Source organism: Aspergillus pseudodeflectus, assembly GCF_044049435.1.
Source record: "Aspergillus pseudodeflectus strain CBS 756.74 chromosome Unknown BJX68scaffold_5, whole genome shotgun sequence".
NCBI classification, from domain to species: Eukaryota; Fungi; Ascomycota; class Eurotiomycetes; order Eurotiales; family Aspergillaceae; genus Aspergillus; species Aspergillus pseudodeflectus.
Genome location: NW_027263781.1, coordinates 156889 through 172343, shown reverse-complemented (window position 1 = coordinate 172343; position 15455 = coordinate 156889). Strand labels below are relative to the sequence as shown.

Genomic DNA, 15455 nt, shown 5'->3' with positions numbered 1-15455 from the left:
GTCGTGCCTTCCGCCTGCACCCCGCTCGGTATCTAAGGAAGGAACGACCGTTCCCTTCGCCGGCGGTGCCTTCCTTTTTCGAAATAGGAAGGTGCCTCTCTGGGCCGCGCCCTTCCTTGGGGCACGGCTTGTCTTGGAGGGGGAGGAATGACCGGCTGGTGTGGTGTGCGCTGTTTCCTTTATTCGACCTCGGGTGTCCCCAGAGATATGACTCGGCGCTTTGGTTGTTACTATCTCTTTCCTTCAGCCGGTCTCCGCTGTACGACTTTTTTTCGGTTCAGACTCTACCACCAATGCTCGTGAGTACCGGTGTGGGTGGTGTGATTGGTCTTTGACTAGTATGTGAAGGGGCTTACTGTGTCGTAGCGGTGCGGTCTGCTCACGTCCCAGTTTTTCGCGGCCGTCTGTGTGTATAGTGGATGCCTACGTACATATCCTAATCTGAAGTCCCCTTGATAGCCAGATCTTCGACTTCGATCAACCATGTCGGACGACGGTGCGTCGCTACTTGGGTGATATGCCGAGATCCTTTGGATTGCACCCCGGCCGTGCCTTCGGGTGGGCATGCGATAGCTGTATCGGCGCACGCACCGTACTACAACATCCAGCTCTGCCGTTCTCGCCTGGTGACGTGATAGGTGTTATTGTAGGAGCACTATATGGTTGCAGGTTGAGTGCCAGTGTTTGTCTCTCCGCTGGACGTCCTTGTGCTGTGTACAGCGCACGTGGGTTTGCGACTCGCTTGGGCGTACATGGGATCTCTTGGCAAGCCAGGCGAAGAAGTGCGATCCATTTGGTATCTCGCTGCTGGTGTAGGGAGCCTATTGAGCAGATATTGACATCTGTAGAATAATGATACGAGAGGGGCCCACAAAGTATATATATTTGACGACCACCGAAACGTCAACCAACGCAATTGGATTAGTAGCCAGTTCAAGCTGGCAGGTGGAACCAATCCCATTAGGATGACTTATTCAGAATAAGGCACATCTCTGAACAGGTACTTAAAGAGGCAAGGACCAACTGGGATACCAGCGAAGAATAGTATACATTTTATGGATATGTAGTATAGTGGCAAAAAAGGACTGCGCTTTCATCTAATTGGGGCTGTGGTTTAGTGGTATAATGTTCCCTTAGCATGGGAGAGGTCCTGGGTTCGATTCCCAGCTGCTCCACATTTTTTTGCGTTTTTACTGTGAATTGCGGGCCAATCACTAGCAGGCATGTAACATCAAAGTAGCACCCTCTAACCCAATCGACCACTCCTTATGGTCTATTTTTTTTTTTTCTTGATGTATGCCGGGATGCTAGGCTGCTATATACCATCGCACCGACCGACGATATAGACCGGATATGGACGGCCGAAGGCCAAATCCGAAGTATACGTCAAGGTGCCGTTAACGAAGCCCTAATGACTCTCGTTCTCACCACAAAGTATGCTCGACAGCACGCCAACGTCAATGGAGCACATAATAATAGATGCCCCAATTCGCCTCTCCGATCCGAGAGTACACGGAGCTATGCTGGTTGGTTTTATGGGTAGTCTGATCATGCATATCACAAACCGGGGTTGCCCGACTCAAAGAAAGCCGAGACATACCCGTTTCCAAACCAGACGTATTAATCCCGTGGGTGACCCGGCCTTGGATAATTAACACAAATAATACCCCTCCAATGGGAAGGGATATATCATACCAGGGCACGGACAGTCAAGAATGTGTATGCATACTGCTTCCACAGCTTCAAGGCTTCGATGCTCTGCTACCATGCATGTCTCACTCATATAACCACGGTTAAGAATCGATAGCATGGATCAGTAGCAGGACACGACATTCCACGTCATGCGCCGCGTGGTTGTAGCCGTCGAAGCTAATTATCAGAAAAAAAAAAGCTCTTGACATGGTTACTGTAGAGTTTGGCGTGGGCTTCCCCGGACATCTTCGACCAAGGATTCCAATTGGCTCTTCGACAACAATCTAGGTTACATATATCCATGGACTGGCCATAAAGGCAGTTTCTCAGAGTGGGTACAGTACCAGCTACGTCAACCCCTGAAAGGTCATGGTCAACCCGCTAGAATACAATGCATCATAGTCAAGTCACGTATGGAGAACCGAGAAATCACCGGAAAGGATGTTAGTACATGAAAACGGAGTTTACGTGGCAAGTGTAACTCGGCCATGCAGTGGCGACATACTAAGCTTCATGGAGAGGCCATTCTTCTCTTTATAATAGTAGTAGACATACTGCTCGTAGGGTTGGTTTTAGTATCTACTATGTAACTATACCTTGCTGCAGTCGATCTCATAGGCGAGTATAGAGTTTAGCTCTGCATCCTTCAAGAAGCAACCCTCTTTCGCAACCTCCTTTCTGTTCAACAAGGATAGAAGAACTTTAAAGGTGAAATGAAGGGAGGGAAAAAAAAATTCTTCCCACTTTAAAACACGCGCTCGAGGAAACGAGTAAGATGGGAAAAAAAGTGGAGCAGCTGGGAATCGAACCCAGGACCTCTCCCATGCTAAGGGAACATTATACCACTAAACCACAGCCCCGATTTGATGGTAATCGTCTCATTATTTGACGCTATCAGCCTAAACAAAGCTAGTAAGCGCTAGTCGACCGTTTGTGACTAGTTTGCCCTACATACTCTCGTCTATACTTGAAGCTTCGCTCCCGAGTAATAAAAAACCAAAAGGCCGATCAACGCTTAGCAATGGCGAGGTATGAGTACAGTTTCTGCCCTAGACTCCTTGAGAGCCGAGAGCCTCTGGCCTAAACCTCTGGTCGGTGCAGCTACATAGCCATCGTCGCGAACGGTTTCCTGGAACTTGGTATACGCCCGTGCGTGGCAGACCTGCTCAGCACGGAACGACCATATTATCCTATTAGACCTAACCGGACTTGCTCCATTCATGTTTGGTTTTATGAAGGAGTGCTCATTCTAAATACACGACAGAGCGGGGACATAGCATCGTCAAATGTGGAAGAAAAAGGAAATGAGAAGAGAGCAAGAAAAAGACAACAACCGGAATCGAAACCGAAAACGAGGATCAAAGACAGATAAAGTAAAAAGAAAGAGGAAGAAACAGTCCTTTCAAGTCCTCATCACAGTCATAAACCAGACAAATGCCTTTCTTTTGTCCTCCGATTTCTTCATTCTATGGCGGGCTCTACCCCTTTTCTTTGTTTTACCAGATGTACTCCAGCGCTGAATGCAATGCATTTGAAATGAAAAGAAGAAGAGAAGAGCAAAAAAAAGGAAAGGTCCGAATCAAATAGTGTAATCAAGAATTCTGCTTCTTGGGCATCTTCAGCAAGACATGTCCCAAATACATCAGATTCACCACACCGGGCGACTGAGCATTATTTCGGATCCGCACGGTAGGCGAGATCCCCAACCGGACGCGAGTATCGCCGTTTTTCAGGGTAAGCGGGTCCCCGTGGAGATACGGGTCGCGATTGATCATAGTCAGAGAATCGAATGGCTCACCCGGCTCGGGATAGTCGAATCGGTACTCGAGAGGGACGGAGTACATGTCCATAGCTAGGGATTGTGCGTCTGTTATGATCTGGGTGAGATCTGCGTATACCTGACCAGTTTGGTTTGAGGGGTCGTGGCTGAGTGGACCTATGAACTTCCATAGCCTGTGCATGTGGTTCTTGATTTTGAGCTGGGAGAGTTCGGCGAAGTTGGGTCTCTTTGAGAGGGTTGTGAGGTGGGTAGTTATCGCCGTGAGCATGAGATGGCGCATGCTGGCGGAGGAGTCTGTCAAGAGTTAGTCGGTAAATGACCACATAGCCGGGAATGGGGACTTACGCGCTGTCATCTGCTCCTCAATTTGATCAATCTCAAGATCAACAGAGATATCGAAGCCCTTTATCGCCGAGGCCGTCAGGACGTTATGAACCAGATAATAACTGATCGCCTTTGCAACGAAGAACCCTCGAGTCGCCGCATTTCCAATGAGAGCAGAGGCCTGTGAGCGACTCGAAATGGCCATAAGGTAATCCTTCACGCGGTCATCCAAGTGGCTATCCATGAAGATGTTGGGCAGGCTCGCATGCGCCTGGCCGAATATCTCCGCAGACCGCATCAACCCTGAGAACCTAGTCGAGAAATCCGCTAGCTCCTTACGATAGGTATCTACCGGATGTGGGCAGAATGAAGTTCCCGGATCAGAGCTGTTAGAGAGGGCAATAGCCATAGGGCTGAGCACACTTTGAGCCAGTCCCGGCGGAACGAAAGAGGTGGGAGCAGGCGCCGACAGCCCTGATGAAATCTCAAACTTTGGGGGAGGCTGATCGAAGACAGTGCTGCCTTGAGAGGCTGGCCTGACCGAGCGCACAGACTGGGGAGTCTGAATGTCGAACGGCGAGGGAGACTGATGTACCAAGTATACACCACCACCAGGAGCGCCGCCAACATTACCCGCACACGAGACGGCTGAAGCACCAGAACCAGGAAACTGATACTGCTGCACATGAGAATGATGAGTAGGTGTCATTGGAAACACCCCCATGGGCGACTGGTGCTGCTGCTGCTGCTGCTGCTGTTGATGTTGTTGCTGGTTCTTCCGGAGAACCCTACGATCAGAGATCGTTCTACTCTGGGTACTGATGGTAATCTTCTGCTTCTTCACGAGCTCTTCCAACTCGGTGACCTTTTCATGAAGGTTGTTGATCACCTCAGTATCGCGGTCGATGCGCTGGCGAGAGTCTTCGAGTTCGCGGCGCAGACGCTCCATTTCTTTCATTTCAGAGCTGGAGAGCGATGAGAAACGTTCCTTGGAGTTGCGCATGGTCTTGTACTCTGTTTCCTCAACACGGACGCTGGGCCCTGGGCTACCGGTAACAGAGTCGCTGGTGCTATTGGGAGTCATATCCAACGAGGGAAGGAAGCTGGTTTGTATCTAGCACGCAGTGCAAGATGGGCGTTAGTAACAGACGCAAGAGAGTAAATACAGTCAGTTTGCTCTCAGGATTTACGTACCTTATAACCCATCGAAAGAGGCCTTCCAGGACACGACTGGGCTTTAAGTGGTTGGTAAACAAGAGGAGGTACCACCACTTAGGGTACAAAAAGACAAGGACAAGAACGAAACAAGGAGAAAGAAACTCGCAACAAGAGGGAAACAAGACATGAAAGAAAGAGCCAAGAAGACTGAAGCTTTTACTGTCTCACTTGTGCATGAAAGTCTTTATGCGCCATGACTTTTCTCCAAGATTTAATACGCACATTCTCTTTACTAGCCTTGATAGGAGTAAAACGCGACCTCTTTTATACTTGTTCCTCAATGTTTCCTAGTGTTATTGCGCTGATTTTGCTTTAAGCTTTCTCTTGGCTTTAATCATTGTCTTTTTGGCGCAAGAGGCTCTAGTGCCTAAATAACAATGAGCAGTGTCGTTGTCCTCAGTTCCAAGCCTGTTTCTTGGGCGCTTCGAGCAGTGTCCTTACGAAGGTGGAGATGGTGCTTTTGATCGAAAGCTACAAATGTATTTATACTGCAACTCCTAGAAAGAAACAATGCTTGAGATAAATGGCAACTTCGGTTTGCGCTAGAACAAAATGCAGAGCCCTATAAACAAATCATTGCGCATCAAGCCCTTCGGCCTTCAGATAAACCGGATTGGGCGAGACTTTGAGAAACAAGCACCTACCAGGGGAAGTGACAATGTTGAACCTCAGAGGTCCTGTCGTCCACAAGTCGCACCTGGTAGACAAGATAATTAGACGAGATACCTACCATTCTCCGCCTACTCTCGTGCTAGGTCGCTCGACTGAGAGGGTATGGCGAGGGTAGCGAGGTGTGATCAAATGGCCTTCGTTCGAGAGAACAGACTGCTGTAAACAGCGTCAACGACAGGCTGCGCTGTGATCTGCTTGCCGCCAAAGAATCGTCCGTTGAGGCCCTTGATGGCGTTCTCTCCGCCTTGGACGCGGTCAAACTTCAGGTAAATGTCGCCCTGGGAGTTGGGATCTAGTGCAATGTGAACAACATGGCCATATTTTTCTTCGCACTCAGCGCGGACGTCATCCTCCAATTCCTTGATCCAAGCTTCGCCCTCTTCCCTATAGAAATGGTTAGAAATGGATGTCACGGAGGGAGGTTGGGGTGATACGAACTCAGTCGGGTCAAACATGTTGCGAAGCATAACGCATCGGCTCGCCATGTTGACGTTAACAGGTAGCGGCTTTGCTTCAGTCTTCGGCAGGATTATCTTCTGCTGCGGAACGTCCGCAGAAGGCTCAGCAGGTTCATCTGTTCTGGCAAGCTTCCTCATCAATGCGTCTCTACTGAAATTGTTGAAGTTCACACCAGCAACGTCTGTGTCATCCAACGCACTAGCACCGGTTCCCTTTTCAGATTCACGGCCTCCCGCACGGTCGAAATTGCTGGTGCCTCCAGCCTGAACACCACGCCCACCGGAGCCTGAGAACATAGAGCCCTGGAAGTTACTTTGGTTTGCACCTTGGCTCTGCGTGCGTTGGGTGTTCTCAGGGGTGAACTTATCGTTGCCAAGGCCAACGCGGATGGCTCGACCACCGAGATCATAGCCATTCATTTTTTCCAGAGCTTCCCGGGCCTGGTTGGGATCACGAAACCTGCAAGCCGTATGTTAGTGATTATTGTAGGCAACTATGGGACTTGAGTGACTCACTGCACAAAACCGTAGCCCCTGCTCCTACCGGTCTCGTCCTTTTGAAGCTGAACAAATTCGAGTTCGCCAAATGGCTCAAAGACACTCTGGAGGTCACTCTCATCGATACTGAAATGGATGTTACCCACATACAACCTGTGAAAGGGAGCAGCATGTTTGTTGCCACTGCTGGCCTCGGAGTTGCGCGCCTGGCGGTTTTTCTCGGCTTCAGTCAGCTGAGCGATGATGGGAATTCCTAAAAGTTTCTGTCCTGTAAGCTGGATAGCGGGCGCAACGGAACTTTCGTCTTTAAATTCGACATAACCGACACTGGAAAGAGAAATTTAGTTTTGAGAGAATGATGATCGAAGGTAGGAAGAGGTGACTTACCCTTTAGACCTTCCGCTAACACGATCCTTGACAATTTGAGCTTCCTTGACAGGTCCGATCTTCTCAAAGAAAGCAATCAACTCTTTCGTCCTCAGTCGCGCCGCGAGTTGCTGCACGAAAATGGTGCGCCTATCGCGTTCATCTTCGTTGAGTTCAGGGGTTTTGTCTTGACTTCTAGAGCGACTCCGCTTGCGTGTGTCACGGTCCCGACGAGTACGTCTATCTTCATCACGCTCATCTCGGCGGGAGCGACCCGAGGGGCGGTAATATCTGTCGTCGTATGGAGATCGCGATCGGGTGCGAGCGCGGCCGCCACCACGGTAGAAATCGCCATTCGAGCGGTAGTCGTCGCCATGACGGTCCCGGCGAGCACGGCGGCGGTCACTGTCGCGGCTCCTACTCCTCTTTCTGCTTCTATGGCTTCCGTTAGCACTGCCGTGTTCGCTTTTCGGGCTCTTCATGTCATCATCTCCGTCGGCGTCTTTTGAGCGGCGTCTGTCACGGCTGCGATCGCGTCGTCTGCGTTCTCTGTCGCGCGAACGATCGCGCTCATCGCGTCGGTCGCCATTTTCGGTCTTGGAGCGATCGTCCTGGGCGGCGGGAGCGGCAGTTGATTCGAGGAGAGCTTCAACGTCGAGACCTGACATGTCGAATTATAGGCTGAGAATCCTCCTTTGTAGAACAAATGACGAAAGAATGACGAGACGGAGGGCTATAGAGATCGTGCGGATGGGATTCAAATCACTTTGGTCTCGTTAGAGTGCGAAGGCGAATTGGGCTTGTTTCGAGCGAACCCTTTTCAAACCTAGATTTTCTTGGGAGTTCTGCTGTCCGCTATTTTATATAGAAATCTAAGCCAACGCAGTAGTGGAAACCGAGCCTTTCAACTCTGTAGGTAAAATGACGAAAGTGTTTTGAGATTCCTGGCGTTACAATCGCCTTTGAGATGAAAGTCGAAGTGAGAAATGGGCAACCTCAGGCGACTTGCGTGATAGCGCATATATCACGTGACGCTTAGCCTTTTGCCTCCATTTTTTTCGCTCCAGCGTTGAACCATGGAAACTGGTCGACAGGCTCGCTTTTCCGCTCTGATCTTTAAGAGAGACAAGATTGGGCGGAGACACACGCATATAGCATCATATCTTCTTAATTATTCATATACAGTCATAAGGTACTAAGAATAGTTAGAGGAATGAATAAAGAAACAAGTACCCCCAACCGACATGATTATTAGTAGAAATACAATCGGGAAGTATGAGCAGAGCCCATCACACTCGCAATGTAAGCTTATTAAAATGACATGATGCACCCAACCACAACATTATCTCGTGAGTAGTAAATGCCCTCAAAAGGCCGTATAGAGTGTATAGTCCAGTGGAGAACACGGGATAATGAACAGTTCACTGAGTCTTCAGAACCTTGGGAGGTGGAAGGTCAATCTCAGTGCCAAAGACCCAATCCCAGAAGCGGCTAGTGACACCGAAACCGTTGTCGTAGTCGGCAAAGTGATGCTGAAGGTGGTACTTCTTGAGCTGCTTGTAGTATGAAGGCAGGCTGTTGTGAAGATTAGCGTAAGGGACAAGCAATGTGTCTCTCGAATCCGGTTTACTCACTTGCGGTGGTGAAGAAAATAATGTGTCAAGTCATAGCAAATATACCCAAAAACGCCGCCACAGTACGCTAGCACAGCGGCATACCAGTTATAGTAAAAGACCGAGTGCGCAAGTTTCCAAAACGGTGTGGCTAGAACAACAAATAGGGTTGGTGGCATTACCAGTCGGTACTTGTCCATTGGCAGATAGTGGTGAATGCCGTGGAGGAGAAAATGCAGAGTGATTCCAACTCGGTTATCGGGAAGGTATCTAAGAGACGTTAGAACTACTGTACAAGTATAGGAGAATGGTAACTCGTACTTGTCAATATGGAACAAAAACCTATGCATGACATATTCGATCAAGCTCCATAGGAAGAAGCCAAAGATCCAATAACCAGTGGCACCGAGGGGGTTTCCCAGCCCAGAAAACCCGAGGACCGTGCCGTAGGCGACAGGAGGCAGCCAAATGATCGGGACGACATACCAGGCGGTCTTGCTCAGCGGCTCCAGGAAGTTGCCGAAAAGCGGAGCAGACTCGCCTCCCTTATAATGACGAGGACGATGGATCTGCTCCAGGTAAAAGTCCTTACTGAAGCCGCTGTTCCATAGTTGCATAAGAAGAGGTTTGTTGAGATCCAAGAACTTGTGTGTCTGATAATCCTTGTTGTAGTCTGTGTCGATGGACAGATCCTCTTCCGTCGACATTCCCGTACCAGCGTACACCGGCTGTGGTACTCCGTTTGCTGCTTTGCTGCACGATCCAGACCCAACGAATCCGACGAGATTCTCCTCTAGGATCTCGTAGGCTGAGTCTGAGTGATTATGGGAGACTGGATCGCGTAGGATCTCGGTCACGTCTCTCCCAGCATACTCTAGAATCAGGTCTCCGCCTCCCGGGTGGTCCTCAACAAACGAAGTAATATCGTACACCTTTGAGCCTATCGTCACATAGCAGGACTTAGCGCTGTTGTGCGACTCGACCTCTGCTGAGGTGAATGTAGGCAGAGTCCTCCCAGGCATGATCGGCACAGAGGGAAAGCCCCGAGAAATTGACAATCAAGGTATCAAGGGAGATGTCAGGCGAAGGGGGAAGCAAGCGAGGAAACGAAGGAGGATTTCACCGAGGTTTTTGTGGCCGGGGATGGTGAGCGTTCGCAATAAATGGTTTGAGGTCAAGAGTGGCGTGAGCTCGAAATTGATACTCAGGCACGGGTCCGGAGGCTCCGAGGAAAGAATTTGCTCAGCGAGAGCCCGGCAGCTATGGATCACCGCGGGACCGTACAGGCGAAACAGAGGACAAAAAAGGATTCCCTGCAAGGAATAGACAGCTTGGCGCTTTGCTAGAAGTTTGAAGTTATTGACAGTGCAAGGACTCGGGAATCCAAGAAGTTCAAACTTCAAGTTCATTCAAAAAAGTGAAGTCTGGGGAGCGGATGCAAAAGGCGTTCTCGGCAGGGCTAAGCCTGTTTGGGACAGCCCCTGAAAGATTGAATGATCCGTCCGACTGGCGAGTCTCAGAGACGGTGGACTCGAATCGGGTTCTCAGGTTCATGGATGTTGTCTCAAGGCTTCAAGTGGATTGAAAATTGCAGCATGTCATTCGATTATTCCCCCTTGGACAATTCCCCCTTCCCTCCGACTCCTCAGCTCTGTGGTGCCCGGCAAAAGTGAGGCTACTGGAATATTGTCTCCCGTGAGCTGGGACTTGGAACCGCCTGGGGCGATCATCATCGACCTATTAACTTATGCAGCTTAGTGCGGAATTCCGAGCCCAGTTACTCGATTTTCTTGGATCATCCCGCAGTCTACCCAAATGTCCAGCATCAAACAGAAGAAACTTGACTGATCACAGGCTCTACCGTGCATCAAGCAAGCAAAAGCAATTCCCAGGGGAAAAAGCAAAAAAAAAAGAGAACCAGGTCCTTGTGAGGGCTGTCGCTGGATTGGAAGTTAAAACATGCGAAAAGTATGGATGAGCTCCAGCTTCTTGAACGATCGGTGGTATAAGTTTCCAGGGGCCACCCGCCCCTCATTCTCCTTTCTTTCAGTTCTCCGACGCCTTTTGGTTTCCTGCGATCGCTTTTCTACTCCGCATCCAGCCGTTCTACATAGGCATTTATGCGCCAAACATCCGAAGCAGAAGACTGGTCTCAAATAATCGTCAAAAGATCCAAATCACTGCTGGCCACTGGCGGCTAAAAGCTCGGTGGAGAATTATTAGATTCGGACAAGCTGTCAATCTCTCGTCTTGGCCCCAGAGTCTCAGACCCGAGCAGACCTGGAGAGCCCCCAGGATCAGTTTAATTCACGTTAGCCACCTTAGCCCTGCTTTAGTTCAGCTCCAGATCCTCGTTGACGGTTCACCATCTTTCTTTCTCCCCCCTGCTCGGTATTCACAATATTCTTTTCAATTACCTATTTGAAGAGCTGAAGAAAGAGATTCCTCGCTCACACATACATCACCGTCTCCGCATAGCTCACTCCGAGGATTACCCCTCATCCATCTACCTCTGAACCTCGTCCCAAATGGCCTCTGCCAGTTTAGAATCTTCAGCGCTCCCGGGCAATCGTCTGATCGCCTATCTGCAAGCTTTGACCAAGTCCAAAAAGGGATTGCCATATGGATTACCCGTTTGCGTGTCTCCTTCCCACACCGTCACCAACACAGATGCTCTCATCCGTTTAGCAACTCTCGTGGGTCCATATATCGCCGTTCTCCAAGTTCATGCCGATATCATTGATGACTGGTCTGAGGATACCATCCGTCAATTGTCTTCTTTGGCCAAGAAATATGCGTTTCTGGTCTGGGAAAGTGGTCGAATCTTGAACTCAACCATCGGTGTCATTGGCCGGCAAGAAGCTGAGTCAAGGGAAGTGAGGAACACCTTGGTTGACCTCATCCGCAAGAAATACACCAAGGGAGTGGTCAAGCCAGCGTCGTGGGCAAACATCTCGACCGCTTGGGCCTCTGGCGTGGCAGTCAACAACCAGGCGGCGGACATATTGATCCCGACTCTGAAAGCTGCTGCTCGGGAAGCCGTGGCGGACGCTGTTCAGACCATCAGAACAGAGATAACAGCGGACAGTAACCCGGGTCGGCCGTCCTGGACGAGGGGAAACAGCGAAGATTCAATTCCCGAGCATCCAACGCCCGAATATGTCGTGAACGACGGCAACAATCTAGGCCTTCCTCCCCGAAAAGCCTCCACCATCTCCCTAACGCAAACAATAACTCAGCATACCGAGGACTCAACTGAGGCATTGAACGAGCTCGAATCACACGAACAGAACGATATTTGGGACTATAGTGACGCAGCACCGCCAGCAATTGATAGCGACCTTCCACCTGCCCCTCTTCTCGCCCGCGGCCTTGTTCTTTGCCTTCCCTCTGCCGGTGATTCGGCCTTCACACCCGAGTACCGCAAGAGCTCGATGGCTGCCGCCTATGCCAATCGAGATTTTGTTCTAGGCTTCCTTTGCGGACAACCATGGCAATTGGCGTCACGACACGACAATGATTTTTTCGACCCGGATGTGTTGGCGCAAACAATGAGTTCGGACGAGCAACAGCAGCCTAACTCGGAGGATGACGAAACACCGCCGCAGTGTTTAGCCCTATTCTCAGTAATCTCACGAAAGCTCAATCTGATTGGAGATCAACAGCCCAACGAACAGACAACAGCCTCTGAGTTGCCAGATTCTTTCCCAGACTCCCTCAACCCTCTTGCTTCACGGTTACATTCAATCGTTAGACAAGGCTTGAAGTCTCGCGAGACTTACGCTTCCCAGCAGATCGGCTCAGAGACAGCGAGAGCGAACTCGACAACGAAGACGAATCGTCGTCGGCCTAGCTTACTGCATGTTCCTATTGTATCGTTACCATGAAGCACTGGACTGACTCCTTTATTCTTTTGATATTCTATCATGACTATGACTATATTCCTACATTATCAGCATTTACCTCGTATTCAGGGCGGATAGACATTTGTGCTTTGTTTTCGATCCTTATGCCTAATACGCCTTTCTGGCCCACGCTAGACTTCGACGCTGTCTTCAACTACTGGCAAAATGTGACATCATTTGATTGCAGAAATTACGGATGCAAAACTATTACAGACCGATATATTATATTAATTATTAATCAAATTCACCCATGGTCCGCAGTGCTGGCGGGCGAGGTTCTAAAGACACAGTTTGCGATGATATTCCAACTTGCTTTTGCGCCTTAGAGTTTTGCTCAGCATGCAACAGCCTCCAGGAAGTTTCATTTAAACTTCCGATGCTGACGAGTTAGGTACGGGTGTTGGCTCTCCTCGGCCGACCGAAGGTATTTTTCCCACATTCCGACAACAGAACTATGTGGGAGCCGGGTCAAGATACTGCTTCAAGACCTGATCAATCTGGTACTTTTTTTTCTTTTTAAATAGCGACATCGCAATACGTCATGAATGACCTTTCCACTCGTGGTGGTGAATTGAAATTCCTAGTAGAAGTATACTGCTGTCACGACCCGGCTGGAAGCCTCGAGTCCGGACTGGTCCCCAAATCCCTGACTACATCGTCATGGTCATGGTTGAGAACTCACTCAGTGAGTACCCCTCATAGCAGTATCTCGAAAAACGAATACCACGCTTACAGGACAATGAGATCAAACAGATTTTAGCAGCCGTGGAGTGAGTGAGGGGTCACATGACGTTCGTTATTCATCGCCCAACGGCTGGAGAAGACTTATCCTAGACAAGAGATTCAACCCAACTCTCCCAACTCGTCCCTCAAAGCTTACCAGCCTCCTCTATCATTTTATAGCGTGCATGGATCGTGCTCGCTGTGCTCTCCACTCCGCATTGACCCTGCCGCTTTACCCAGCCAAAAGTCTATCCCGATGACGTTATAGCTTTTCGGATGGATGGCGATGGATTCGGAATATCCGCCCCTACCGTCAACTGAGACCATTGCTAATTCGCTCCGACATACCGCAGTCTCCGATAAAGGAGGTGTGGCGAATTCGTTATTCTCAGGGCGACCAGTGCTGGCATCCGTCGCGGAGAGTCTAAACGTCGGGGGGCCCGACTTGGGCTCTCAAACGACTACTCGGGTCATTGCTGAGAGCGGCGACATCTTTTTGGAATATGAATCTCCCACGACGGGAGTGAATGGCCTTGCTTCTTACCGCTGGAGAGTCGACAGCGAAAGCTTAATGCAAAGCAGCCCCTACTTTTGTGCTCTCTTGGACCCAAATAAGTTCTCAGAGGGGAAACATCTCATGAGGCAACGGGAACTTTATAGCCAGGGCCTAGATTCTTGGAAACATGGGGGGAACTTTGACTCTTCAGACTATGCACACGTGCAGGACTATGCCTTGCCGACTATCCGATTGCCAAACAATCATCCATCATATTGTTCCGGATTAGACACCATTGAGCTATTCCTCAGGATATTATCATATCACTCATTTAATGAGGAAGAACAGGAGAGCTTTAGTGCCGAAATCAGAGGACAGCGGCCGTCATCTATCGCGAAATTGATTGAGCTAGCCGATGCCTATAACTCTACGCAGGCTGTCTATGATACCCTTGGACGCTGCAATTATACGCTGGGGAGGCCAAAGCTCCCCTTGACCAAGTTCAACTCTTCAGTATTGAGGTTGAGCGAAGACCGTATCCGGCAATCTATTTTCGTTGCCAGTTTTGTAAATGAACGGACTATTTTTCAAATACTAACTCATGCCCTGATCGTGTCTGGGTCGAAATTCTGGGTTAGTGGCATCGAGGGTCCAGACCCCGATACTCCCAAGTGGCAATATCTTCCTGATGGCCTTGAAGGTATAGCCACATGTACCACCCTTGCTACACAGCAGCACACTAACCTCTAGCAGAAGAGCTCTACTACCGCCGACAATGCGTCCTCAACACCATCACAGACCTGCAAGCCCACTTCCTCCGTGTCTTTGGCGCCATCGAAGAGCACACGGTACCAACAAAGCCCAACATCCCCAATCAGCAGACCAAACCATACCAGTGCCGCTGTGGTCTAGGCAACTCGAGCGCCTGCGACGCCTTCCATCTAGGCCAAATGACGCGCTTCTTCGCCCTCCGCACAAAGACCATATTCCTTGGCTCAACGCTCATAGACCCAGACTTCAACCCGGACGTGGACGAGAACGAAAATCCCGCCACCGCGGAAACTTTGTCCTCGGAGCGCTCGCTCCCCCCAGCGGACATCACGGCCCTTATCTCGTCCCTCAAGCAATGTCCAGATTACCAGATAGACTCGAACCATACAGCCTGCGGGATCAGGCGACGGTTTCTTCCGTCTCTCGATTGCATTGAAGGCTTCGTTGGCGACGAGCGGGGCCTCCTTGGTGTCAATATGCGGTATTGGCGTCGAGGTGAAGCGCCGCCGGGTGGCCCTTGGCCGCAGATCCACGGATCCTGGGCGAATCGTGCTCATCGTAGAGCCCTCGCTATTGATATTCGTCTGTCTAGGATAAGTGGGGTACCGAACATGTCGCGCGGTATGCCTGCAGCGGAGCTTCGGGAGGAGGATGCGAGGTTATTATTTACGGCGAAGAAGCGCAACTGGGAGGCATCATGATCTATCCTGCCTCTTCTTGTATATGTGCTTGTTTGTATATAAGCGAGAAAGTGGTTTTAGAGGATGTATCTAGTCACTAGCCCTTGCTGGAGAGGATACGAAATACTCCGTTTCTAGATTTGTGCTGACAGATAGCGGAATATACTCTGCGCTGCTGTCACGCGATTGGATAATAGGACGAGTAACTTGACCTAGGAGACTTGATAAATTTCTAGTACACTCTGAGGATACCAAGACG

At 49.9% G+C, this 15455-nt stretch overlaps 5 protein-coding genes and 2 non-coding genes across 7 annotated transcripts; 3 read left to right on the top strand and 4 right to left on the bottom strand.

Moving 5' to 3' along the window:
- Positions 1-1103: 1103 nt before the first annotated feature.
- Positions 1104-1175, top strand: BJX68DRAFT_t29. Its single transcript has one exon. It is a non-coding gene; the product is annotated as a tRNA-Ala (tRNA).
- A 1305-nt stretch (positions 1176-2480) lies between these two features.
- BJX68DRAFT_t22 lies at positions 2481-2552 on the bottom strand. Its single transcript has one exon. It is a non-coding gene; the product is annotated as a tRNA-Ala (tRNA).
- A 732-nt stretch (positions 2553-3284) lies between these two features.
- Positions 3285-4880, bottom strand: BJX68DRAFT_262675 (uncharacterized protein; the record flags this gene model as incomplete). The annotated part of the gene is made up of 2 exons (XM_071044501.1): positions 3285-3766; positions 3818-4880. The coding sequence occupies 2 exons, from the start codon at positions 4878-4880 to the stop codon at positions 3285-3287; spliced, it is 1545 nt and encodes a 514-aa protein (XP_070903291.1).
- Positions 4881-5472: 592 nt separating this feature from the next.
- BJX68DRAFT_227974 (putative RNA splicing factor (Pad-1)) lies at positions 5473-7977 on the bottom strand. The gene is made up of 5 exons (XM_071038777.1): positions 7824-7977; positions 7030-7773; positions 6661-6969; positions 6125-6604; positions 5473-6070 (listed from the first exon to the last, which is right to left on the bottom strand). The coding sequence occupies exons 2-5, from the start codon at positions 7674-7676 to the stop codon at positions 5812-5814; spliced, it is 1695 nt and encodes a 564-aa protein (XP_070903290.1). The 5' UTR covers positions 7677-7773; positions 7824-7977; the 3' UTR covers positions 5473-5811.
- A 452-nt stretch (positions 7978-8429) lies between these two features.
- BJX68DRAFT_262673 (fatty acid alpha-hydroxylase) lies at positions 8430-9643 on the bottom strand (the record flags this gene model as incomplete). The annotated part of the gene is made up of 3 exons (XM_071044500.1): positions 8430-8583; positions 8643-8891; positions 8943-9643. The coding sequence occupies 3 exons, from the start codon at positions 9641-9643 to the stop codon at positions 8430-8432; spliced, it is 1104 nt and encodes a 367-aa protein (XP_070903289.1).
- Positions 9644-10791: 1148 nt separating this feature from the next.
- On the top strand, positions 10792-12806 carry BJX68DRAFT_160836 (uncharacterized protein). Its single transcript, XM_071036859.1, has 2 exons — positions 10792-10932; positions 11100-12806. The coding sequence occupies exon 2, from the start codon at positions 11150-11152 to the stop codon at positions 12506-12508; it is 1359 nt and encodes a 452-aa protein (XP_070903288.1). The 5' UTR covers positions 10792-10932; positions 11100-11149; the 3' UTR covers positions 12509-12806.
- Positions 12807-13408: 602 nt separating this feature from the next.
- On the top strand, positions 13409-15313 carry BJX68DRAFT_160810 (uncharacterized protein). Its single transcript, XM_071036858.1, has 2 exons — positions 13409-14445; positions 14499-15313. The coding sequence occupies exons 1-2, from the start codon at positions 13530-13532 to the stop codon at positions 15215-15217; spliced, it is 1635 nt and encodes a 544-aa protein (XP_070903287.1). The 5' UTR covers positions 13409-13529; the 3' UTR covers positions 15218-15313.
- The last annotated feature ends 142 nt before the right edge of the window (positions 15314-15455 follow it).